This window comes from Lynx canadensis, chromosome A1 (assembly GCF_007474595.2).
Source record: "Lynx canadensis isolate LIC74 chromosome A1, mLynCan4.pri.v2, whole genome shotgun sequence".
In the NCBI taxonomy this organism is placed as follows: Eukaryota; Metazoa; Chordata; class Mammalia; order Carnivora; family Felidae; genus Lynx; species Lynx canadensis.
In genome coordinates this window covers 195,873,056-195,899,769 of record NC_044303.2, presented here as the reverse complement: position 1 = coordinate 195,899,769, position 26,714 = coordinate 195,873,056, and the positions used below count along the sequence as shown (strand labels likewise).

At 51.2% G+C, this 26,714-nt stretch overlaps 1 protein-coding gene across 1 annotated transcript; it reads right to left on the bottom strand.

Annotated features, from left to right (window-relative positions):
- SPARC (secreted protein acidic and cysteine rich) lies at positions 1-23,846 on the bottom strand. The gene is made up of 10 exons (XM_030328911.1): positions 23,748-23,846; positions 13,185-13,254; positions 11,824-11,886; positions 11,185-11,272; positions 9,621-9,742; positions 7,680-7,800; positions 4,726-4,859; positions 3,890-4,038; positions 1,660-1,808; positions 1-1,193 (listed from the first exon to the last, which is right to left on the bottom strand). Exons 2-10 carry the CDS (start codon positions 13,239-13,241, stop codon positions 1,165-1,167), a joined length of 912 nt encoding a protein of 303 aa, XP_030184771.1. The 5' UTR covers positions 13,242-13,254; positions 23,748-23,846; the 3' UTR covers positions 1-1,164.
- Positions 23,847-26,714: the final 2,868 nt, after the last annotated feature.

The following is a 26,714-nucleotide window of genomic DNA, read 5'->3' as shown; positions in this document are numbered from 1 at the left end:
GCAGTTTCTAAGTCGTTACTTTTTATTTTGAAAGATTTGTCAAACTCCCCACATCATGGCGAGGGTTTGCAAGATTAATGAGAAGCAGCTTTTTCATGAAATGCTTGGAGGTGAACGAGTTCTCAGCCTGTGAGATCCGACCATCCCATTGACTTTGAAGTTACTCTTGACTGATAGAAGGAAAAAAGTGGGGAGAGGGAGAAAAGGAGGGACGTGCTAGAAACCGAGGGAAAGACCTCTTGTGACAGCTATCTAAATGTGGAAAAAAAAAAAATTCACCAACCACACTTCTATTTTACAACTTTCTACACCTCGCTCTAGACCTTGGCCTTCCTGGTCGAAAGCACCTCCCAGTCCTGCATTTCCCAAAGACATCTAGGAGGGGAGAAGCCCCGCACGGTGTGGTGACCCACCCTTGCAGGGCCCTGGCGGATTCCAGAGAGCTGATGGTCCAACCCCGGCTCCCAAAAGTTTGGACAAACAACCTAACGTGAAAAGAAACGGCACCGAAAGATGAGGGGGACTTGGTGCGGAACTGGCGTATGCGAGAGTTTAACATACTTTCCTAACACAGACTCGGGTCCTTTCTCCCAGCAACAGCCTTGCCACCTGCGGTTCTGGCTGGCAGGTTCCACACGGCTTTCTCCCACTAGGCCTCCAGTCCCAGAAACATCCTTGCCAGCATCACGTGCCTGTTACTTCCCTTTCCCACCTTCAGGCCATGAGGGGAAGAGCCCCCCCCCCACACCGGCAGCCAATACCCTGAAATAAAATGAACACAAAGACTACCTTGGTGAGCGTTAGTTTCAAACAGAAAAGGAGAGAAAATCTGAAGACGCAATGTGTGTTGAAGGCAGGCTTGAGCAGATCAAAGTTCCCACCCACACGCCACTAAGACAACGGGGGACACCGCAAGGGGCGAGAGAAAAATGGGGCCGTTAGTGGGCGAGCAAGAGGCAGTGAGAGCAGTTACACCTAAGAATGTCATGACTTGGGTTACAATTTCCATTTTTAGCACCGTTAATGTATTCATGTAAATCTATATTAGCACCTTGTCCCCAGGCAGAACGACAAACCATCCAAACATTTTAAACTTTGGGGGAAACAGGAAGGGGAAGATCGAAGAGGGAGGATCCGGAACTGCGGAAGGAGGCAGGCGTGGATTTAGATCACCAGATCCTTGTCAATATCCTCTGCAAAGCAAGACGAGAGAACAGAGTTAGAGCGTGAGGCCCTGTGCAGGTGAAGACGGGCTTCCTGAGGAGTCGGTGGGTCCCCCCCATCCGCAGGCCAGGGGTCAGATGACCAGCCCAGGGTCACCCAGGAACGTGGCGACTGACAACCTTGGTCTCCCTGCCCCTGTTCCTGTCACTGACACACACTGCCAAATTACACTTCCTGTCTCCTGTCTACGTGCCTGCCGGTTCCCACAATAGGGCTAGGCACAGACTGAGTGCTACGCTTGAGGAAGGGAATGATAAAGACGGCCAGATGGACAAGAAGCCACCTGAGAGAGCAAGGCCCGCCCAGACAGGGAGAGCAGACAGGAGTTAACTAGGCACAGAGAGCAGAGCTGGGTAGAGAGGACGGACCCGCAGATGACAGAGAGCAGAGGGGAGGCGGGGAGAGGATGCGGGGCCCCTTTGCTCAGACACTCACGCTCCTTGATGCCGAAGCAGCCGGCCCACTCATCCAGGGCGATGTACTTGTCATTGTCCAGGTCGCAGGTCTCAAAAAAGCGGGTGGTGCAGTGCTCCATGGGGATGAGGGGTGCACGCAGTGGAGCCAGCTCCGTGTGGGACAGGTACCTGTGGGCAGGAGACGGGGAGGGCCTGAGGTGTGGGAAAGCCCCACGCTCCAGGAGAGGCAGGAGAGCGAGGCTGCCCCACAGGGCGGAAGGAAGGGGCGAGCGAGCGGAGCAGGAAGCCAGCGTCCTGGTCTACCCCCTCGCTCTGCCGCTGACCTGCTGTGGGACTGAGAGCCGGCAATGCCTTGCTCTGAGCCTCGGTTTCCCCTCCTTCAAAGCAGGGAGAGTTGACCGTAACGGCTAAGGGCCCTTCCGGTTCTGAGATCCCATGGGTTCATAACAGGGGCCTCTTGGTGCATTTGTTTCCTTATTGGCTGAGGATCGGGGCGCAAACACTTAAAGTGAAAATCTTCTGCTGTTGGTAGATCAAAATCTGATATGAAACAACCGTGCGTGTTTCCAGGGACACACATGTCTATAGCGACAAATGCCTAGAAAAAAAGTCTAAAAAGAAACACACTAAATGGTGACGGTGCCGCCTTCTGGGGAGAAGTGGGACAGGGCTGGGATTGGCAGGACGGTCAGAAGGACTCTGACCTCCACAAGAGCTTTCACTTTCTGTACCTGGTAACGTGTGAGAGGGAGGCCTTCTGGCTTCTCTCCGGCTGTCCATTCCCTTTCCTCCAGCCGGCCTGGACTCCAGAGCACCCGTATGAATTTTTTCCTTATTCTCCAGAGCCCTCAACCAGTTGTCCGCAAAACACTCTTCCCCAAGGGGCCGCACGGTGACTCCAATTTTCTCTCTAACCCCCAGACTCCCTCACGCCACCCAACTCGTGGAAGGAATCACACAATGTTTCGACTGGAAGGAACATCCCCTCCCCTTCTGTTGTATATGGGTGGGAAAACTGAGGCCCAAAGAGGGGCAGGAACTCAGGCAAGGTCACCGTGCAGCTCTGGGACAAGAAGAGCGGGGGCATGGGCCCCCTGGCCCAGGCTGGAGCACTTTCCCAGACGCACAGTCCTGCGGCCCCATCCGGAAGCCTCTCTCCCGGTGCTTTCATTGTGGTGGGATCCAGTGGCTCAGTCTGAGCTTCAGATGTCCCCCCTGACTTCCCCTTTCCCCTCCACAGTGAGCGACTCAGTTGAATCCCAGCCATGGAAAGAGCCTGGGAGAGAAGCAGCAAGGAGGTTCCCAGAGCTCAGGAGACCCCCCCCCCTTGGGGACTGCGGCCAGGGTGGGTGGGCTCCAGGCACAGACGAGGGGTGAGCAGCCCAGAGAGGACCATCCCTGGGCCCGGTGTCCTCCCCCAGGCATGTGAACGAGGTGGCCCTCCATTCCGGGCTCCCCCGAGAACACACAGCAAGAGGAGGCCACAAAGCTGTGGTGAGGGTCCTGACAACCACTGCCCGGCCTCACGTGCAGCCGGCCACCCACTTACACCTTCTGGGGGCCTTTTTACTGTTGTCCTTCGATTGTGAGAAGCAGGTTGTCACCCAGAGCGTGAGCTTCATGGGGGCAAGGACCACATCAGCTCTGATCACGGTTAAACCCCCTGCCCGAACAGGGCTGAGCACATAATAGTTGCTCAGTGAGTGTTGGGTCACGGACAGCTGCGTGCCTGTTCTGCCGTGTGCTTGCACGGCACGTCAAAACCCATCTGGACGACAGGGAAGAGCAATTCAACAAGGGCTTGCGGTGTGGATGGGATTGGTTCTGTGGAGTTTTTTTTAAGAAGTCCCAGGTTCAGTTTGCCCTCCCGGGGCTGCTGGGTCTCAGGTCTTTTGCTGAAGGACTGTGAGCACGCAGGCCAGCCCACCTCTGCCCCACTACCCCACGGAGTCTGAGCTCCTTTCCAGCTCACTCTCCCTCAACTAGTGGACACCCAAGGCCAGTGCGCACAGGGGTAAGGAGGGATTTTTCAATTCCAGCTGACTTCCACTTCTTCCGGCATGAACGTGTATTATGGCTTCCTTCCTGCTCGGCCCCTACACAAACTGTGGGACTCCAGGACTGCACGCAGCAGTCTGCAGAGTTTTCTGGCCATACCCAGTGCACCCCCCAGCCCTGACCCACGACTCTGCGTCCTCCAGCACCGAGCCAGAGCGGCGCCCTGTGACCCTGAGGGCCTGAGGCCTTACCCATCAATGGGGTGCTGGTCCAGCTGGCCAAACTGCCAGTGCACGGGGAAGATGTACATGTTGTAGTTCTTCTCGAAGTCCCGGGCCAGCAGCTCCACGGGGTGGTCTCCAGCCTCCAGACGCTTCTCGTTCTCATGGATCTTCTTCACCTGTGAGAGCAGATGCTGCGTGACGAAGGGTCCAGGGGAGACCGTCCAGGCCAGGGAGGGCCCCTCCTCTTCCGACAGTAGGCCGGAGCCGGAAGAGGCCAGCCCAGGCCAAGGTTCGAAATGAGGGAAGGCAGTGGCATAGATGGGTACCAGCATCTCACCCACAAAAGCAGAGGCCTGGGGTGATCTCAAAGCTGTCTATCTGCCTAGAGCTGTCCCACCAAATGCACCTGGGGAGTGTGTGAAAATGCAGCTTCCTGGGCCCGGATTCACAGAGACACTGATTCTGTGGGCCCGAGATGGGGCTCGGGAATCTGCACGTTATCGGTACTCCAAATGCTTGATATGTCCAGTAACGTTAAAGATCCACAGATCAGAAGGAAAAAGCAACTGGGCTGTTTGTATTCCTTTTGTTTAACACTGGGCCAAACAAAGTGAGCAGGTCTCTCTATTACAGGGCTCCTCGGGCTTTAAGACGTGAACGTGTATTATCAGCCTCCAAAGGCAGCGAGAAGCCGGCGTCCCAGCACCCAGAATAAGGGCACTCGTCAGCGCCGCGGTGTAGGCTTACACGTGGGGGCCTAGTTCTAGGGATGGGACTGGATCTCAGCCAGCCGGGGGCCAGGAGCCACCTCGCTCAGTGCCAGGCAAGGGCCTTGGGACAGGCTGGGAAGAGAGAGCACTTACTCGCAGTTTCTGCTTCTCGGTCAGAAGGTTGTTGTCCTCGTCCCTTTCGTACAGAGTGACCAGGACGTTCTTGAGCCAGTCCCGCATGCGCAGGGGGAATTCGGTCAGCTCGGAGTCCAGGCAGGGGGGGATGTCTAGGGTCCAAAACACGAGAGTGGTCAGCACAGACCCCGACTCTCCCCGCCTGAGGGCCAACGTGCTGGCTGGGCCACTCTTCTCACCCAGGGCCTCCTCCCACAGCTATCTCAATCGATGACCTGGGCACAGTGGCTCGGCCTTTCTGGGACGGTTTCTCACACCACAGTGAGCAAAGGAGATTGTGTGGGGGAAGAAGGTTCCACTGAGCCACGTCTGCTCCTCCCTAGGCCTGATCTAGTCTGCTGAGGGAAATGGTTCACTCCAGTGACTCCTGCGCTTTTCTGGGTGATGGGGCTCTGAAAGCAGAGGTCCAGGTCCCACGCTGGTGATACCAACCTTTGGGAGGTATTTGAGCTGGGAGGTTGAATAACATTATCCATAGGCCCAGCTTAGCTTTGGCGGGGAGTTCAGTAATACTTACCCACCAGAACATTCTTCATGATGATTCCATCCTGATCTTTGGAATTTAGAATCCCAGAATGTCAGACCAAGTCTGCCCTCTTATTGGACTTATCAAAGGTCAGCGTGGGGGCGGGGGGGGGGGGGGGGGGGGGGGGGGGGGGGGGGGGAGGGGGGGAGGGGCTTGCTCAAGGCCACGTTATCAGAACCTCATCCACCACCCCTGGCATATGGTTGCCCTGGGGCTTAGAGGTCTGTCCTTCCCTCATCCTGAGTCTAGGGAAAGTCCCCTCTGTGCTTAGGACAACTACCTTCTCCACCACCAGCTGGGGAGGGGAAGGGAACATCTGTGGTGGACACACTAGGATTTGGAACGAGTGAGCAACACAACCCAGAGGACAGAAAGAACCACTTTGGTAAAAGGCCTCTTGGCCCACTCCTCCGTCTCACTGCCCAAGGATTCCTATCAGCATTCCTCCCCAGCCTCCTGAGCCCCATAACTGGGAGCATGGGGCTGACCACGGGAGAACCTGGTTTTCTCCTCCACCTTTCTGAACCCTGCACACCTTCACGAAGCCGGTGAGTGGCTCTCCCCAGTGCCATCTGGTGCCAGAATGTACCAGAGACACCACATGGGTGTTGTCTTGGAGGAGGATGTGGCCTTGGGTGTCTGAAGTGATAAGGAGACTGCCAATGCTGAAAGAGGCACCTGGGCCAGTGGGATCTGCACCTGGAATCACTAACAAGAAGCTAGACAGTATCCTGGCATCCCTTCCCCCAACACCTGACTCCCAGGTTTCTAGAGGAAAGTGGTTAATCGTAGGTCTTAAGTGGGCAGACGGGAATGTGATGGAGTGAAAAGGCCAAGGATAGGGCAACGCTGAGTAATGGGGCCTGAAGGAAACTGACTGGCATGCCTCATATTTTAAAGCATTCAAGTTCAAACACAGTGAAACCTTGGATTGCAAGCGACTTGTTCTGCGAGTGTTCCATAGATGAGCAAACATTTCTGATACAGTTTAACTTGATAAGTGAGTGACGTCTTGTAACACGAGTAGTATGTGTTGCTGAACATCACGTGATCGCAACTGGGCCAATGGGTCTTCTCTGTCTGTCTCTCTCTCTCTCTCTCTCTCACTGTGGGATTGTGGGTGATCGTCTCCCATGCACAGATGCTGGGTCTCAGGCCACAATGTTTGGCAGAAATCAGTGATTTTTCAGAAGGTTGGAAGGTGCCCCCAACTGGCACTAGTGTGTTTTTTGTCCCTTCAAAGCACCTATGGACAGCCCTCCGCTGTTCCATACAAGAGTGAGCTTAGGAATGCTTTGCTTCATTCTGGGTCAGGCTGCCTGCAGATCGAGACCCTTTCCTAGGCTGCCTTGTTGCCAGTTACATTCGATACAGTATATGACAAGAGTTTATTAATACTGTACTGTAGTCAACATCCCCGCGAGTGTATACAATGGCCCCCATGCAGAAGAAGATTCCACTGAGCCAATAGAGAGCAGTGATTCCGTTAGCGATAGTGAAAGTCACCCTACACAATAAACTTCCTCTCTCTTGTCTCCCTCACACCGGCCACGAAGGTTTTCAAAGGTAAGTGCAGGTTAATTTATTTGTCTTTATATTTTGTATTTTCTTTATTACTTTGTATTATATTACAGTATTGTAATCATTTTTATATGAATATTTTTGGGTTGTGAAATGAATCATCTGAGTTACCATCATTTCTTATGGAGAAATTCGCTTTGATATACAAGTGCTTTGGATTACAAGCATGTCTTCAGAATGAATTATGCTCGCAAACCAAGGTTTTACTGTCTTTTAAAAACACTTTATAGGCCCAGAGAGAACATCATTTTTGCTTTGCCATATTGAAGCACTAAAGATTTGGGTTAGCCCTATAGAAGAACATCCTCATCAGTAGAGAAAAGGAAGGGTTGTCTTGGATGCTAGTGGAAGGATCCAAAAACCCTCCCTGACCTCCACAACTGCTCAGTCCTTCCTGGGAGGTGTCCCGAATGCAGAGCCGAGAGGCAGCTACTCCTAGACAATCATCCCATTTTATAAATGGCAATCCTGAGGCGCCTGGGTGGCTCAGTAGGTTCGACATCTGACTCTTGACTTCGGCTCACGTCATGATCTCATGGTTCGGGGCCTCAGCCCTACATCAGCACAGAGCTCTTTGGGATTCTCTCTCTCTCCGTGTCTCCCCCTCCCCTACTTGTGTGTGTGCAATGTGTCCTCTCTCTAAATAAATGAATAAACATCTAAAATGTAGTGAATGGCGATCCTGAGGCTCAGAGAGGGAAAGAGCCCAATGTCACGAAGCACGGGGGTGCAGAGCCTGCATCAGCACCAGCTCAGTGCTCTCTCCCCGAGATGAGGCGCTGGAAGAAGCCAAGGACAGACTCACATTTGCAAGGCCCAATGTAGTCCAGATGGAGTTTGTGGCCCTTCTTGGTGCCCTCCAGGGTGCACTTGGTGGCAAAGAAGTGGCAGGAAGAGTCGAAGGTCTTGTTGTCATTGCTGCACACCTGCAAAGCATAGAGCACAGAGGGCCACGCCCTGATTCCCAAAGCCCTTCACTGGCCCCACCATCCTTGCCCATTTCAGAGACGGGGACACGAGGGGCCAAGCAAGGAATGTGATCAGCTCAAGGTCAGGCGGTGGGTTAGTGCTGGGGCTGCAACAAGAACCCACTCTGTGGGCTCCCGGGCCGATGACGAGCCCATGGTGAGAGCCACTGTTGGCCTCTGAGCGGAGGTACAACTGAATCAGGCAGAGATATGGGAAACAAGCCTGGCAGATGTGGAAAGGAGGAATGAAAGATGGGGGGTGGTGAACAGGCAGAGTACAGAAAAAAGTTAATGCAGAAATCCTGGGACTGTCATCCTTAGCAAGGCCCGCTTGCGATGTTGGCTCTTGGCTGGCATCTGGGAAGTTGGCCGATAAACAATTCCCTGCACCTGCTATAAAACTTTCCACAGATGATAAGGGTGCCTCACTGAGCCTAGGCTGCTTGTACAAACGATACGGTTTGTGCTGAACATCTGCTTTCCTTCTGGAAGTCTGGAATTCGGGTACGTGCTAGGCAGAGGGTGCCTACGTGACTAGCGCTCAATGAAAACTTTGAGTGCCGAGTCTCTAATGGGTTTCCTTGAGCAGAAACATTGTTCACACGTGGCTGCATCTTTGTAGCTGGGGAAAGAGTGCATTTTGTGAGACCCCTCATGCGAGTGGAGAAAGCAAGCAAGCCTGGGCCTGGATTCCTCCAGGCTCTCCCTACATCTTGTTCCCGCGTGATATACTGTATATCTTTAATATGTCACTGTAATAAGTCTTAGCTGTGAGCACAACTGTACATTGGGTCACGTGAGTCCTCCTAGTGAATCTCTCTCTGCACGTGGGGGTGGCCAAGCAGAGATGCCGCGGGGTGAACGAGGACTGTGGCAGGAAGTATCTGTGTTAGGAGGCAGGGAGCCTTGTGTGGAACCTCCTATACATACTCACTATGGCTTATAGATCACTGCAGAGGGAGAGTTGATGGGCACTGGTGACCAGTGGGATGGGAGTAAAGGGGTGAGGAGGAGGAAAGACCTGACAGTGATGCTAAAATTTGGAGCCCAGAGGATAAGTTGTATTGGGGAGAGACTACTGATGGAGAACCCGGATGGGAGGTTGTGGGAACAATGCCAGTACCAAATATGCTGTCCTGAGCTAGGTCATCACTAACACATTGGTTGTCATGAGTGGGCACTCAATAAATAATTACACGGTTGGATCGATGGATGGTTGGTTGAGTGAATGAGTCCTATTAGAGGCAGAATGGATGGGTTTGAAAGCTTTTTTTAAATAGCATATATTGGGTACTAAGTACAAAGCACTACCTAACAAATATCCACAACCACCCTATGAAATAAAGACAATCTCTATCCCCATGTCAGAGATGACAAAGCTGAGACTTGGAAAGGTTCGACATCTAGCTAAGATCTCACAGTTGACATGGGTGGAGATAGGGTTTGAAGTCAACCTTCAGTCTGACCCCAGAACCCACATTTTTGGATGCTTTGCTAGGCTGCTCCCAAGCACTGAAGTCCCTATCTCAGTGTCCGATGTTCTTGATATGTTCCCTTCTGGATCTGGTACAGAGCTGGGAACCTGACGGTGCCGAATAAATCCTTATCGGTTGCTGGAGACACATGGTGACGGACAGAGCCTTACCTCCACTTTCCTGCTGTGACCAGTGTGGGGACTTCTGAGACTGGAACTGCCCCACAGAGTCACCAGGCCACCAGTGTCCTGGGCAGCCACTCCATGTTTGCGAAGGCCCAATCCCCCAACCCCCGGCCCTTACCTTCTCAAACTCGCCAATGGGGGCAGGGCAGCTGGTAGGGTCCTGGCACACGCACATGGGGGTGTTGTTCTCATCCAGCTCACACACTTTGCCATGTTTGCAGTGGTGGTTCTGGCAGGGGTCTGGTAGAGTACAAGGGCGTGTAGTTAGCACCACCCGGTCCACCCGAACCCAACCAGACTGATCCCGGGGCAGAATTCCTCTCCCAGGGCCCCCACTCTGGGCTTTGGGCAGCCCTGAGTCCTCCTTTCTCTTCTGCTGAGCCCAGCAATTGGCATTTAAGGGAGAAATTGGCTCAGTCTGGGGATTAGAGATTCAGTGTGAGGTCAGGGTCAGGCACATTTTGGGGACCTGCAGGCTTCATCTGGGACCCAGGAGCCCTGGATACCATATGACTCCCTTGAGGATCGAAGCAACCATTGTGTTCTCAGCTCTGTTCCTCAGTGATAGTGAGGCGTTTTTGGATTATAAAATAAACTTTCTAGAAGGATGGAAAATCAGCTGTTGTCATGGAGCCAGGGAGCTGTGAGGCCAAGCAAAACAGACTTGAGTGGCTGTAAAGGAAAAGGGAGAAGAGCCTTGAGGCCCGCAGTGAACAATAGAGCCCAGCTGTGTCTGGTAAACACCGGATGAGGGTGGGCCTGGAGGAGGGAAGGAACAGACCCATTAGATGCCCCTCTGCTCCGACAAAAATTCTGTGCCCTCAGGATGACAGCTCAATCTAGCCATTTCCTCCTGGTGCTTGATTTGGGGTATTTTAGTCATTCTTTATTGGATGCCTGCCCTGCCAGGCGGTGGGCCAAGTGCCCTTGCGCTTTATCTCCTAATCCTCCAACAGCCGTGGGGCGAGGGTCTGCATCTTTGTCATCCCTGGGTTAGAGGTGAGGAAGCGGGCTCAACGGAGCTAAGGCTGTCGGAGGGCACTCGCAGAGGGAGTTGGCAAGTTTAAAGGCAAGCCTACGTGGGTCTGCCTCCCAAGTCCACGCTGTTAACCCCTTGGGTCGGAGATGCCAGCACGGTGTGCCGGAGCCGATGGCCCTAGGACAGTTCGGTCCTTCTGGCACGAAGTCCAAGGGTAGCATTATATGAGCTTTGTCGGGTTTCCAGGCCTTATTTCCTCACGGCTGTGTGAAACAATTTTCACATAAGCTAAGGAGTATAAAAGCTCCTGGAGGTCTGTGCCCGTGTGGGACAGGGGCTGAGACAGAGGTCATCGAGGAGCTCGGGGACCAGATGTGACCTGCGGCCTCAGTGGGAACGTGAAGCCCAACTTTGGAATCAGGGCGGACAGCTGTGAGGGGAGAAGGCCATTTCTAGCTTGGGAACATCCTTTGCTGAGACCCACAGCCTGGCTATAAACAGATCATTCCCAGATTCCAGAGAATATTCCCAACCTTTGAGTCAACACTGTTCCTCCTCCACAGCCACCTCCCCCCCGCCCCGGGGGGAGGACCTCACCCTGAATTTCCTTGGGAAGGAACCTCACGTAGGCTGTCCCCACGCCCCAGGCTCAAGCAGTGAAGTGCAAAGCCTGGATGTGACAAGACACGAGAAAGGGACCTACTTTCAGCCACCACCTCCTGTTCGGCCTCCTCGGCACCTTCGTCAAATTCTCCCACTTCCACCTGCACGGGGTTGGCTCCCACAGGTCCCTGGGGGTGGGGGGAGAAGAGTGAGTCCAATGGCCCCTACCCGCAGAGGTAAAGACTGGAGGGGACTTGCTCGGGTGCTTCAGGTCCCACGAGAGGAGAGACGAGCCGGAAAGGTATGCCAGGCCCAGGGCACACAGAGAGCACAGATGCCAGCGTCAGAATTAAGAAAGACTCCTACAGGCCCACCGAGGTACCTCAGAGGCCCCGAGGGGTGTTAGGGCAGGAGGGGTACCGAGCCCGCCATCCCCTCCAGCCGTGCCACAGCAGCTCCCCTTCGTGTTTAACGTATGGGGAGACTGTGGGTGATCGCCTAAGAAAAATCGCCCCACAGCTTAGAAAGAAAAACTTTCAAACTCACAGCTCCCACCTCCAGGGTTTCACTGAACGAGGAACATTCAGGAACGCGTCAGGATTGGGGGATACACGGCATTCACCTCGGTGCTATGCGTGCACACGGGAAGGGGCAAATGTCCCGTTCCAGGATCGAGACTCCCAGCACCCTGGTTTCTCCAGGGAATGGATGTGGACATCTGGGGACCCTACCCACTTACCTCTGCCACCTCAGCCACGGTTTCCTCTACCACCTCCGTCTCATCGGGCAGGGCTTCCTGTTGCTGTTGGGAAGAGAAAATGGGGTGCAGGGAGGTCAGGGCCAGCTTCACCTCTGAAGCGCCTCCAGCCTGGGGAGCTGGGAGAGCAGCTCCCTGGAGATCCCGAAGGCTGTGCCTCAGGGACTGCCATGGGTAGGGTGATGAGGGCAAAAGGGAAGCCAAACACAGGGGCCCTGTGGAACGCTGGAGCACCCCCCCTTTATATATTTTCTATCTGGGGTGTCTCTCCCAATAAGATTCAGCTTGGAAAAGCACTTTCATTGCTTCGAACTCCTATGAATCTGGAAACCACTGATGCAGACCGACTCCCTTCATCTCATAGATTGGAAAACTGAGACCCACGGGGGCATGAACACCGCGAATCTTAACAGATGTCATTATCTTTTCCGCAAGTATGATGTTCTTATGAATTTGTTATTCTTGCCATGTCAACTTGGAGTAGGAAGAAGCAAGGTAGCATACAACTCTGAGGTGCCTGGCTGGTTGGGGCTCCTTCTTAGCAACGGCTAACCCTGCCAGATCTTTTGCCAAAATTACCTGCCGGAGTCCACAGTCACTCACACCTCCTAGTGGAGACAGGCCGAGGGAACCCTAGGTTGCAAGGAACTGTTTGTCTGCCGCACCCTTCTTCCCCTCTCTTCCGGTAACGGCTTCCGGATTAGCTTTGAATGTCCACTGCTGGCCCTCTGCGTGCAAGTCTAAGTCTTGGAGGGACGGTCTGTCAGTCAGGGTGCTCTACATGACCCCTGGCCAAGAAGCAGGCCCAGGACCCAAGCTCAACTGGATTGGTTCTCCTTGATTTTTTTTTTAGATCGTCTTGGCACGTTTTCTCAAGAAGTGAAACCTTTGGAGCAGATCCATTCAAATGGCAGCATCTTGGAGACTGTTCTCACCTCCCAGATCCTGGACCTGTCCTTCTCCAGCCCTCCCCAAGGCCTTAGAGTTCATAATATATCCCTGTAGATATCCTTCCCCCTCCTAATGTGGTGAGACCGGAGCCTGTTGCTTGCAACCAAATAGTCCTCACTGACTTGAAAACTAACCAGCCCTCTCTCTGTGGGTGCTAAAAGTTCACCTTCTCCTTACATGGAAATCTCTCTTCCCTGGACTCTCCACCCAGGGGTCCTCATCTCAATTTTTCTCCTGAGCTTATTAGCGTAAGAAAAATCTTTTTTTTTTTTTTTTTTTAATAAGGCACAAAATGAGATAGGGAAGCCCTCGCCCCTCCAAGTATCCAGGACCGGTAGAGTCGGTGACTCTGATGGAGGGAGACCGAGCGGATATGCTGTGTGAGTACTTACAGGAGCTGCCAAGGCCCTCCCGGCCAGGCAAAGGAGGAAGAAGATCCAGGCCCTCATGATGCTGGGAACCCTGCAAGGGGACGGAGATGGAGAATTGAGTGAGTGGGAGGTTTCTTGACGGAAAGCCCCTTCGGAGCTGAATTCCTGTGATATCTGAGATAAAATTTAGGTGGTGCATGCAAAGGGATAATGGAAGGTGCCAGAGGAAATTGCTTTTATTCCATTCTCTTCCAGTTCCGACTGTATGAGGAGAAAGTCTCAGTTTGCTGCTAAGGTGTCTTTGATACCTGTCTAGCACTCCTCTCTCTTCCTTTTTCTTTAAGTTTATTTATTTATTTTGAAAGAGAGAGAGAGAGAGAGAGAGAGAGAGAATGAGCAGGGGAGGGGCAGAGAGGAAGAGAGAGAGAATCCCAACCAGACTCCACTGCGACGTGGGGCTTGAACGCACAAACCATGAGATCATGACCTGAGCTGAAATCATGAGTCAGACGCACTTAACTGACTGAGCCACCCAGGCTCCCTGCTCCTTTTTAACAGAGAGCAGGCCTTCAGCTCAGAGCCTCCACAGGAAACTATATCCAGCTGGAATTCAACAGAGTTGTTTTGTCTTCTTTGTGTTTCTTTTTTTTATAGTTTCCTTCCATTTATGACAAAAGACAAAAGATTTTTCCGCTTACGGTAAAGATATAAAGTCTTTTTTCCCGATACATTTATTTAAGTTTTTAAATTTTTTTTCATGTTTTTATTTATTTTTGAGACTGAGAGAGAGAGAGACGGAGCATGAGCAGGGGAGGGTCAGAGAGAGAGAGAATCTGAAGCAGGCTCCAGGCTCTGAGCTGTCAGCACAGAGCCCGACACGGGGCTTGAACTCATGGAGTGTGAGATCATGACCTGAGCTGAAGTTGGATGCTCAACGACTGAGCCACCCAGGCGCCCCCATTTATTTAAGGTTTAAAAAAGTGGCTCGCCAAAGGTGGTTGGCTAACTAGTCAAGTTTGGGCAATACTGAACCAGATCATCTTCAAGGACCCTTAATCCCCGATGTTACAGAATTCTTTTTTTCCCATCCTCCAAACCCTCCTCCTCCTCCTTTTCCTCCTCCTTTCTACCCTCCGAAAGAAGGGGGGAAGTTAATGGGCAGAGACCTCCTGCCACTTTGAGACAATGAGATCTACATTCTAACAGAAAGAGGGGTGCCTGGATGGCTCAGTCATCATGCTCTCTCTCTCTCCCTCTCAAAAATAAATAAACATTAAGTAAATGAAACAAAGAGCAATAGTCTTGGAGTGTGACCAGTGGACAGCCACATCTGTCTCCATTCTACCCAGAAGGGACAGCACTTCTCTGGATCCCCCAGGGAAACTATCCAAATGCTCACTTATGTTCATGTTTTCTCTTCTTTCCCCCTCACAGCTGAAGGATGTTAGCTGAGATCTAGAACCTTCTCCTGCCCTGGTCGCTGCTAAGACCTCATCCTCTGGATGCTAAACCCTTGGCTCCAAAAATCCCATGACTGCAAGCGATTTGGAGGCAGAATCTTCTCTGATGATTCATTGCCAAAATGCCATCCCTCACAAAGGAACTGTGGTGGGCACGTTTTATTTCTTGTTCTAACTAGATGGACTTCTATTCCCAGATGGCTTTAGAAAGTTCTTCCTTATATGGATCCAAACTTGCCTCCCTCCAACTTCTGGTCTACTCTGTTCCTCCTCCTGTGCCTACTAAACAAGAATTCTCCTTCTGCCTCCAAGCAGCGTTTAGTCAAGGTGGGCAGCGGCCGTGTCTTCCCTCTTTTGTCCCCACAAACGTCTATATCGGGCTCGTCATTCCTAGTTCTTTCCAAGACTTTTCAACTGGCCCAGCTCCTTGGAGGTACCCTGGCATCATGGAAAAAAACAAACACGAGGCTTGGAATCCAATGCCAGGGGATCCTGATCAGCCTCAAAACGACCTTGGTTATTGGTTAAAATCACTGATCCTCTCCAGACCTTGCTTCCCCTTCCATTAGTTGTGAGGGTCAGACCAGGTAAGCTTTGAGGCTGTAGGCTGGGTTCTTAAAATGCCCTTAAAATGTCACAGGCACACGCTGGTCTTGGCATGTGTCTTCGCCTGTGGTATAACCAGTCTTCCCTTGGACTATGGTATTTGGACGGTAGAAACAGGCAGAGGAAGAGCAGATTCATAATGGCCCTTTATTGTATTAAAATCCACCTAAAACCTCACCTCTTATTTCACAGCGTGTGTATGAAATAAAAGTAATAGAAATTAAGAGGAATCAACCTGGGAGCTTGGCATCGCTTCACCCTGGCTCCAACCCCCAGATGAGTCCAGTCTTCCCTTTCCAGGAAATTTTTAGAATGTTCCTGCCCCACACAGTTGTATGCTTGTTTCCCCACCACCCCCCCGCCCCGCCCCAGACCTACAAGTGGAAAAATCTCCCTGTTTGCTTTCCCATTTGAAAGATACAAGCAAGACAACCCCCCACATAGGATTTTATGAATGGAGCAAGAGAGAAACATCAGCGAAGGACTTGTCTGGGGCTGTTTGAAGTTAAAGGGTCAAAGTGAGACTGGGAACTAGAAGGAAAAAAAAAAAAAAGGTGTTGTCTGGGCTCCAGTGACAGAGAAGTCATGTCATCGGAGAACTAGCCCAGCCCGGACTGGGAATGTGATGAGCTTCCGATTAAAAAGCCAGGAAGGCCAGTATCTCCAGTCTGTCCCTCATGTGAGCAGAGGAACCATGTTCCTTCCCCTCCTTGACCAGGGAAAGGTCTATTGGTCAGCTCTTTGGTCTGTCCTGCCTCTCTACCTTCCTGCATTTCTTTCCTAGTGGCACAATCACCCTTCCCGCCGCTGGTTTTGCAGCCAGAACCAAAAAATAGTTCTAAATCTTGTAGTGTGTTTAGCGTCTAAAGGGCTCACATATGCACTGTTCCCCTTGGAGCCTGTGCTGTGACACACGGGCAGACACGGCCCGGGAGGGCTTACAGTCCCACTTTCCTGATGAGCCTGCGGTTGAGAGGAGGAAATCGTGCAACATTCAGGCCTTGTCCAAGTCAAACTCCCCGGGGAAACTACCTTCTTGTGGAGATGGGTTGGGCCTATTTAGGGATTATGTCTGGTGGGGGCGTGGGGGAGAAATGCAGAAAGTGACAGTGTTAAGAAAATGACCCAAAATCTTAGAGAAAGCGTGAATTTCCAAAATTTGGGCTCCTGCCCAGTGCCCAGGGCTACATCACCAGTCCCAGAACCCTATGCCTCCAGATGATGGGCTGAGAGGGAAGGGGGATGTCTGGACTATTCTTCCTGCATGGCCACACTTTCTACACATGCATAAGATCCCCGAGGCTCTCGGAAACAGGTCTGGCAAAGGGGCCAGCCGTCCATCCCGCAGAGCTGATGGGGTGCAACAGTAACCCCAGTGAGGTCAGAACACAGAGTCAAACCCCAGCATTCAGAACGCATCCTCTGCCGACCAAACCTAGATCCGGTCCGCCCAGTGAAAATATAAACAGCCCTGTAGAAATGACTGGTATCGAATGAAGACCCGCTCCTTTGTATCTCTTTAGCCCGTGGTGATGCAGATGTCTATCCTTTTCAAAGTGTTTTCACAATCCAGCATCCCGCTGGGGGCTCAAGGCATGTCTTCCTGCCCCGTAGTACAGGTGAGAAGGTGAGGCCCAGAGAGGGGAAGACATCTTCCCAGAGCCCCAGGGAGTGAGCAGCAGGGCTGGGTGAGGACCCAGGCGGCCCCGCTCCACCCCTGGCGGTCTCTTCGTCTCACAGTTTCCCTTGGCAGCTGCCACCTCCCAGGTGCTCACCTGAATGGAGCCCAGTTGGGCTGTGAACTGGCCTGAGTTGCAGGGAAGGAAAGTAGCCTGGGCCAGGGGAGGAACAGGAGGCGTGTTTCCCTTGGCTTGGTGGTCACCAAATGCAGACACTGCTCACTCCCACCCCACCGCCGCCTCCTCCCCCTGTTCCGTACATCAAGTCCCTTCCTTTTTGCCTTTATTTGCTCTGGAGATGGCTGAAAACCCGTCCGTGGCTGCCAGCAGGACCTGAAGCTGAGGTCACTCCTCTCTTTAGAAAGACTCCGGGGATGGAAAAGTGGAAAAGTACAGCCAGCCCCCCCAGTTCATCTCCCTCAAAATATAAAGGGCCTCCTTTGGGCTCTCCTTGGACACTGAAAAGTCCCTTGAATGTCAGCACAGGGGGGACATCTCAGAGTCATGGAGCCTTAGACTGTGGGCCTTGGAATCATAGGCTCTTAAGAACGTGAAGCACAGAATTTGAGCTGTAATCATCAAATCTGATTTGAAGAGAAAGAGGTTTATGGAGCAGGGCAGTCTAAGAGAACCTTCTGGAGATGATGCAAATATTCTCTACCTGCAGTGTCCAACGTGGTAGCTATGGTTGGCGAACCCTTGAAATACCGCTAGTGTGGGCGAACTGAATTTTTAATTATATTTCATTGTAATTAATTTAAATTTAAGTAGCCACATGTGGCTAGTGGCTACCATATTGGAGTGATTACACACTTTTATAGAAACGGCAGAACAGAAAGGTAAGCTCGTGGGCTCTGGAGACAGAGCGTACAGATTCAAATCTGCCGCTTAGCAACTGTGTGACCTTCGGAAAGTAACTTTCCCTCTCTGGGCCTCAATTCGTTTCTCCATCGGTAAAACGGAAATAACACACCTACCTTGAGAGGCTCACGGGTGATTTATATGAGAGAATAGAAGTAAGCAGTGTTGTTTGCAAGAACACCCAAGGATCCCAGAATATCTATCCCCCCCTCAAGAATCCAGGGCAAGAACCTCAGCTCTTGCCTGTGGCCTAGGGAGAGAGGGTGTCGGGGTGGAACAAAGGAGGCATTGCTCCTCTTGGTCAAGGGGACACTATCCCAGCCTCCAGAGAACACAGTGACGAAGCCTGGGCCCCAGGCCGGCCCCTTCGTTGGCCTGCTGACGCAAACCAAGCATCTCTCTCCCACTGTTTGGCTTGGAAACAAGGGTTCCAAAAACACACGTTCCTGGTAAACAAGCCTAAAGAGAGAAAAACAAGTCTGGAGGCTAATAAAGGAACCCCCTCTGCGAGCCAGGCCCACCAGAGAGCTGGGACTTGGAAGGAGGGCCGGGCCAGGCCGGAGACCTGGCACTCACACCAGGGAGAGAGCACCACCACTCAGAGGTGGTCTCGTGACACAGAAGTCGGGAGTCCTGGGACTGCGGTCTTGGCAGCATTGTTCCCAGCTCACCATGCAAATTTAGGGAAGGCTCCTTCACTCCCTGGACCACACCTGGCCCTGCTCATGTGCACAATGAGGAGGTTGTTTTAGATCAGTGGTGCTCAAAATTACATAAGCCCTTTCTTTCAATGAGGTCTTCTGCAAAGTCCAATATTTGAAGCAGCCTTTGGCATTTGTTGAAACATGAAGGCGTTTATCTGTTCAGTGAATCAGCGTGAAATTAAAAAAAAAAAAAAACAAAAGCAGGCAAAAGTGATGCTGAGAAGGGGGCTGAAGGTCCTACACACTCGGACACCCCTGAGACATGTTGGAGCATCTCTGGGTTCTCCTATAAACACAGTTTGCAAACCCTGGGGCAGCGTCGTCCCTACGGTTTCTTTCGGCTCTGGCTTTCTAAGTCAGCTCAGGCAGAAACCTTTCAGAGTATCACCCCACCCAGCCTGTCCCTGGACTCTGCTTCCAATTTTAATATTTCTTGCTGGAAGAGAAGAATCTGAGGGAAACTCAAGCTCAAGCCCAGAAGTGAAGAGGTTCTGGGGCAGCTCTGAAGCAGCTCCAGAGTCTGGGACTGGGATCAGCCCGAGATTCCATAAAGGCATCTAAGATGCCACGTTTCACTGTTTCATCGTGGTTAGGAGAGGCCCCGGGTGGAGCTTCAGGCTTTCCTCCTTGGCTCCCTCTAGGGGCCACTGCTGCAAATGGGGTGACCACAAATGGAGGGGATGAGAGCTCAGACTGTCACATCCCTAGGATAGTAAATACATGGTGAATATGTCTCCACATGCTCCTCCAGTACATGTGGCAGACCTTACTAATCAAGCACAGGATCTTTTTCCCCTAAAGTGCAGAGTGGAGTCTAAATCTTGAACAAGGTTCTTCTAGCAGCCACTACCTATGGATTAGCATTGGCAAGCCATGTGAAACCTGTCTGCCATGCTTCTGATTTGAGAGACAAAAGGAATTGAGGCTCAGAGAGGAAAAGTAGCTCATTTAAGGGTCCCACAGCAGGCGGGTGTCAAAGCTTAACTTCCAGATGTTCAGGAACCTCCAGATGTTTACCTTGTTTCGTTTCTTATTTCATCTGATCAGTCTGGGATCCTCATGCCATGACTAATATAAGATGACCCAGAGGGATCCCCGGATAAGATAGGCTAATAACCAGTTTCTGAAAGAACCCAGTTCTGGACACAGTTGGTATCTCCATCCATATTTTTTCTATAGACACCGAGCTCTATGTCTTGAGAATGGGGGCAGAACTAATTTCCTACCTAAGCCATCTCTCCCTCCTGGATAACAGGAGGCTGTTTTTCTAAAGGATTCTGCCAAGTCACTGCTTGCTGCCTCTGGCTCTGCTCAGCCCAGCCATCCCCGAGTTCAGGGTTGGGGATAGGATCCAGGCCGTCTGCTGTAGAGAAGAGGTGGCTTCGTTAATCCCCAGGGTTGGCCGAAAGCTCAGCTCCAGCCCTCTCTTACCTCCTTTAAAGACAGGATAGGGAAGGAGACAGCAAGAAGCAAATGAACAGCCACCTATTAGCCACATTGTGCCGTCCTGATGGCATAATTCCCTAATGAGGCCTGGGATAGGCCATTGCTGGCCAGCAAAGGAGAGAGAGAAAGTACTGCTCCTCACTTATCATCCACAGGGCTTGTTGCCTGTACAAACATGAAACCAAAGTGATCAGATGAAAACAAAAAAAGAAAGAAGAAAGAAAGAAAGAGAGAAAGAGAGAAAGAAAGAAAGAAAAAGAAAAAGAAAAAGAAAAAGAAAAAGAAAAAGAAAAAAGCAAACATTTGGATATTTCCGAACATCTGAAAGTTAGGCTCAGACATCAGTTGGCTGTGTGACCTTGAATGAGTTATCTTCCCTCTCTGATCCTCAGTGTCTCTATCTGTGAAGTACAGCCAGCGATTTGGTACTGTATGTGTGTGACATGTCTACCTCCTTGTCATCGTCTGTAGTTACGTGTGGCTGCGCACAACAGTGTGTGGTTGCAAATGGTAGTTGTGTGTGTGTGTGTAACGGACAGTGTGTCTGTGTGTAAGTTACGTATGGCCCTGAAGACCATGTGAAGCTGTGTATGTGTGTCTTTGTGTGTCCACCTGGCTCAGCATCTGTCTGTTTCGGCCTGTGGAAGGAAGGGTCAGAGTTTGTATGTGCATCAAGATGCACACCTGGGACTTGTCTGTGCTGTGTTGTGAGCCAGCATATGGTTCAGGGAGAGGTATGTGAGAGTATGGCCTTCTGTCTTTGCTCACGTGTGGAGGCACTTATTTTTAGCTCTACCAGCGGGGGCCTGTTGGTAAAAGCCGTGCTCAGAATCTGCATCCTCATGGGTTCGTGTCTGCCCCTGTTTATCTCCACACACCTACGTAAATAATCTCAAAAGCCACATATTCTCCTATTTACCTCGCATCCTGAGCGCTTGCCTTTCCACCAACATCCTTTCCTATTTATAGCTTATTTTCATCAAGGAAAGCTGCTCTTGTAAATAGCAAACCCCAGCCATGCTATTGGTTGACAAGTCTCCTCGGAGGGATAAAGGTTTTAGCAGGACTATTATGCAACCCAAGATCCTGTAGCCCCTCCTCTCTTGTTTCCTTTTCAAGTAGGCAAACAGGGGTGTTAAAAGTGTAGGCCAGTTACTCCTTCTCATGAAGGCAACCTCTGGGATTTAGGTTTGCACGCCCTTGCAGAGCTGGAAGGGCCCCGGGAGACCATCTAGCTGCCCCATTTAACAGATTAGGAAACTAAGACCCAGAGAGGGGAAGGGTCTTACCTAATGTCACTCACTGTGAGTTAAGACTCACCTCTACCATAGCCTTGGCCAATGCTCTTTTCACACTGGGAGGTACAACACTCTTGGGAAATATGAAGGTGCCCAAATCAAAATGGATTTAAACAATATTTTGCTTAAATTGTGCCTGTCAGCACTTTTAGTAAAGAGAAGTCATATACAAACCCAAGATGATGGAGCTCCCGGGCCAAAAAAAGCTGGAAATGATTTCATTAAGTCTCTGGATGCCATAAATTTATCAGTTCTAAAAACCCATTGCATTAGGTGGGAGGACCACAGTTCACCAATTGCTTCCTGTGTGTCAGCCCATTTCTTCCACAGGATAGCCCTTGGAGGTGACGGTTGTTATTGTTCTTTAATCAAGGAAGAAACTGGGGCTCAGAAGGGAGAACCGATTAGTTCAAGGTCAAATGGCACCCCGGGGACAGCAGCGGAACAAAAACTCTTCAAACACCCAAGTCAGGGAGGCTTATCACAGCCCCACAGCTGCCCTGGGATCCTGGGAGATCAGCAGGGCAGGACCTAGAGTTTGCTGTCCTGGTGTCTGGGGATTGAGTGAAGGAGGGGACATTCAGATGGAGCCTGACGAGCCTGACCCTGACGTTCTGAGTCTTTCAGTGTCCCCTCCCAGCCAGCAGGCAGAGACCCTGAAAAAAAGGTTACCGTGGCAACTCACATTCCTCCCAGAATGAGTCACGGCAAAGAAGAGCCTTTCTGTGGGTGGGACTTGGAGAAAGTTTCAAAAGTTGATTCCTTCTCCAGGCACCCCTTCCCCCCTCCTCTCTCCCTGGGCAATTCGCCGCCTTCAGGCTTTGTCGATGTGGCAGCTGAGCACTCTGAGTTAACCCTCTCTTCCCCCAACCACTCTCTTTCAAAATTGTTTATCATCCTGCAAATATACATCTGCTTCCAGTCCCACCCACACTCCATCGCCCACGTCGTCATGCCCTCTGGCTATCTGGGGGTAGTGCATCCATTTGAATATATGTTAAGACTAAAGGCTGTGAATACCCCTTGTTCTCGTTCTCTCTGTCTCATACACACACACACACACACACACACACACACACACACTACTGTACATATAATTTTAAGTGGCTTGCAGATGCTTGAAGCCCATTCAAAGGCCAGTCCATGGATTCCAGTTTAAGAGAACTTCCCTAGAAAGTTTCAGATGACGTCAGGCACCCAGAAGACCAAGTCCAGTCTTCTTTACAGATAGGGAAACGAAGTCCAGAGGACTCACTTACCTAAGATAACACATAGAATGTGTGCTTTAAGTCTGCCAACCTACTTCTTAATTGCTTCTCAGCACTTCTACCATCAGCACTTGGAGGTGATAGAAATGTAACCCTAGAGAATTGCTGGTGGAAACATTTTCTCCATGTGTTCTGCATAGAATGCTGTCCTTTCTGGAGGAAAATGTGTGCCTCTCTGTTCTCTTTTGGGCAGGCTGGGCTTCCTTGAAGACATGCTTCATCTTAGTGCCCCCTTTATCCTTGATGTGTCTCAGACCCCAGGAAGTCCCTTCATCACCCAGCCAATGGAGCCAGTGAAGGTAAAGACGGTAGAGATGGGAAGGAGGGCGTCCAAAGAGGACTTAACATCCTAAAAGGCTAGACACCAGTCCCATGTAGAGTTTGGGCTTTTCAAATAAGGTGGTGTGAAAGAGATGCCCTGGGACTCTCTCTTGCCTTCCCCCTTCTCCCCTTCTTGGCACATCCTCCGCCACACCCAGCCTCCCAAAGGACCCAGGTGTCTTGGTTGGATGATATCAGATGCCTGGGGTCTTCAGATCTACCTACACTAAGGGCCACTGCCAGTGAGTTCCTGTGTTTATACCCCGGGGCAGCCCCAGATGGGAACAATGCCTAACCCAGGAATGACTGTCTGACGGTGCTATTTCAGAGTGTGTGGGTTGGGGGGGGAGGGGTCACTGGGGGAGAATTCCAGGGAAACAGGAACCTTCCCAGGGTGCTGATTAAAGGTGGAGACCCCCCCCCACTTGCCCTCCAGAGATCAATTTATCTCTCATGCAAAGTCCCTTTTGGAGAACAGAACCCCCGACCAAGAACCCAGTCTAGGAAGTATCTTCTGGAAGGGGGAGCAGGGCAGACTCTGGCCGCCCTCTGTCCCTGTGCAGCTGTGACCAGATCAGATTCCCAGGAAAGGAGGCTGCCACATTTGTGAAGGGAGCAAAGAGGATAGGCAGGCAGCCTCTGAAACCAGAGAGCCAAACACACACACAGAGAAAACACTCCCCCAAAGACACAATGAGATTATTTTTCTGCAAACCTAAAAGGGAGACAAAGTTATACCACCTGGAAAGCAACAGGCAGCCAGTCCGCGGCTCCTGCCCTTCGCGGCAGTGGTGATGGAGCCCAAAGGAGATGCGCGCCCCGTCCCTGACCCAGAGACCTCCCAGCCCAGCTTCTCTTTCTGTACACAAAGTGCAGGAGTGAACTAGGGTGTAGGGGCTGGGCACTGGAGAAGGGGAAGGCCGGGTGGGGGTCGTGCGTACCTCAGTGGCAGGCAGGCGGGCAGCAGGCAGAGTGCTCTGGGCTGTGTGAAGGTCTGCCGGAATGTGGAGGGTTTAGAGCCGGGCAACAGGAAACCACTAGGAGCTCTGGGCTGGGTCTGTCTCCCCTCCACCCCTCAGTCCCTCCTCCTCCTCCTCTGTCTCCTCCTTCCCCCCCTCCCCTGCCTCCCCATAGCCAAAGCCGGCTATGTCTTCCAGATTTTTCTTTCTCTCCTTGCTGTCCTGACCAGACTCCCCAACTCTGCCTGCCTCGTGGGTTCTGGGACTGCTGCCTACACAGACTCATGGAGTGCCAGGGCTGGAAGGGTCCACAGGAATCACCAGGAACAACCTCCTCGTTGTTCAGAGGGGAACTGAGGCCTGGAAGGGGCCAGGGATTACCCAAAGGCCCCCAGGGGCAGAGCCAGGCCCAGATGTCCTGACTTTGTGACCAGGGATCTTTACAAGAGCCCTCCCGAACATTAGGCAATACTGAGGAGGGCAAAGCAATTCAAGGGGGTTGTATCTGTGACAAAGGCAAAGCCGGGACTCGCCTCTGTACAGACAAGAGAAGCCGCCTCTGGTGGCATCATCATTGATGATTTGGGATATGATCTAAAAATAACAACTCTGACTCAAGTTGCACGACTAATAACACAAGAGATGAGCTTTCTAGCCAGGGAATCTGTCATCAGTATAGAGTAGATAAGGTGATTGATGATAGTGATAATAATCATAGAAGTAACAATAGCCAATGTTTACTGACACTTAATAATCTTCACCAGCAACCCCTTAACTTAGATTTTGTTATGATCCCCATTTTACTAATAAAGAAACAGAGGCTCAGGGGGACTAAGTCACTTGCCCAAGATCACCTGGTTTAAAGTGGTATGGGCAGGCTGAGTCCACATTTCAACTTGGCTCACTCTTATGCTACATGAACTTCTTGGTACAACGGGTCTTGGTTGAACATTTATGAGAATATTGATGAATATATCAATCATATATATATATGATGAATATATATATCATCATATATATGATGAATATATTTATGAGTGCGTTTCTAGGACTTTGAGAGATCCAGGAATTAATACCTGGTCTTTGTCCTCAAGGAGCTTTGGCTGTTGCTGAGAGGGCATGCCTTAGGCATACACCCACTCACACGAGTGGTACAGACTCTGAGGTTTATCCCAGAGTTCAGAGTGGAGGGATTCCTCCGTTGGGGCAGGTGGAGAAGGCTTCCTGGAACAGGTGGCTCTTGAAGCATGGATTTGGTTTGAATAACATGGAAAGAGAAGACTGAGAACACTCTCATAAGCTTCTACATGATATGGCCTCTGCCTCTCTCGCCATCCCGTCCTCTATGCTCACTCTACTCCGGGACACCAGTCTTTCGGTTCCTCGATGACCCCCATGTTGTTCCTACCTCTGGTTCTTTGCACTTGCACTTACCTCTGCCAGGGACAGCTGTCCATCTGAATTTCCTGTGCCTGGAGTTTCCTCATCCATCAGGTCTCTGTTGTTACCATGTCATCTCCTAAAAGAGCCCCTCGGCCCCCCGTGACCACCCAACTGGAATTAGTCTCCTTGCTTCTCTCACAGGCATAGTTCACCAGTTTACACTCTTTTTTTCCCTCCCAGCACTTGCCATGATCAGAAACTATTTGTCTCCCCCACCAGACAAACGATCCATGAGAGCAGGGGCTTCACATGTCATGTTCGCTGTGATGCTCTACGTGTTGAGAACAGTGGCCAAGGCAAAGCTGGCACTCACGCAATGAGGAGGTTGTCTTTTAATAGGGTTCCAGACTGGAATAGTGCCCAACACTGGTCTTCCAGAGACCCTCAACCCTATAAAAATTGATTGTAAAAGTTTGAGTGGCTGTGCATTCTTCTGCAGAGAAGGCCCAAGGCTTTCTTCAGGCTCCCAAAGGCACTAGTCAGGAATCCAGGAAAGGAACTCTACTCTAGATGATCCCCAAGGCCTCTGCCTGATCCAAAAGCCAAGAGCTGATGCCCTGCGTTGGCTGTTCGATACTGGCTGCTGGCAGACTCCTCAGATAAGTGTTTTGCCATCTGGACAGATGCATATTTTTATAGGATTGGTTGCTATAGTTCCCAGGCATCGTGGGGACTAAAATTAACTAAAATGTTGTGTTTCTTCTTTATAAACTAAGATAATGATTCTGATGAGAATGAACCAATGGAACCATTCCCATGTGGTCTTTGCTTCAGGAATTAGAGAGTGGGTTGGAGTTAGGCTAAGGCTCTGGGTGAGAGGTCCTATTTAGGGGCCACTTGCCAGCCCCTATGGGGATACCTTGAGCCAGGCTCCCTCTCAGGAAGACTCAGTAGATTTTTATATCTAGGGTAGAGGCACCCCTGGGGAAGCAGGAGCCTCTGAAGCAAGGATGACTTTGACCTAGGAAGGGAAACTGCTAGGACTAAGGCCGGTCTTCCCGCCATCACCAAGGGCTTCAGAGGCAGGGAAAGAAGGGCACCTTGGGCCAGGTGTGATAGACCTGGTTGTGAGTCCCCACTCTGCCACTGAATCAGTGAATGACTTTGAGCCCATCTCCACCCCCATATGAGCTGCACCGTTTTCCTTTGTAAATAGACTGGACAGCATAATAGTAGTAATAAGAGCCAGAATTTACTAAACACCTGCTATGTGTCAAGCACTGAGCTAAGTCTTTGGCATATATTTTCAGATCTAACCTCTATGAAATAGGAGCTATTAGTATCCCCATTTTATAGGTGTGAGAAATGAAGTTCAGATCAGTAATACACCCAGGCTCATCCACCAGACACATGGCAATTCAGAGATTCCAACCCAGGTTTAAAGAACACCAGAGCCCAAGTGCTCAACCACTACAATCTACCACCTCCTAAATTTCTCTCCAGCTCTGACAGCAGACTCTAGACCCCACAGCCATTTGGTACCCCTCTTCTTAGTTGGGAATGCTG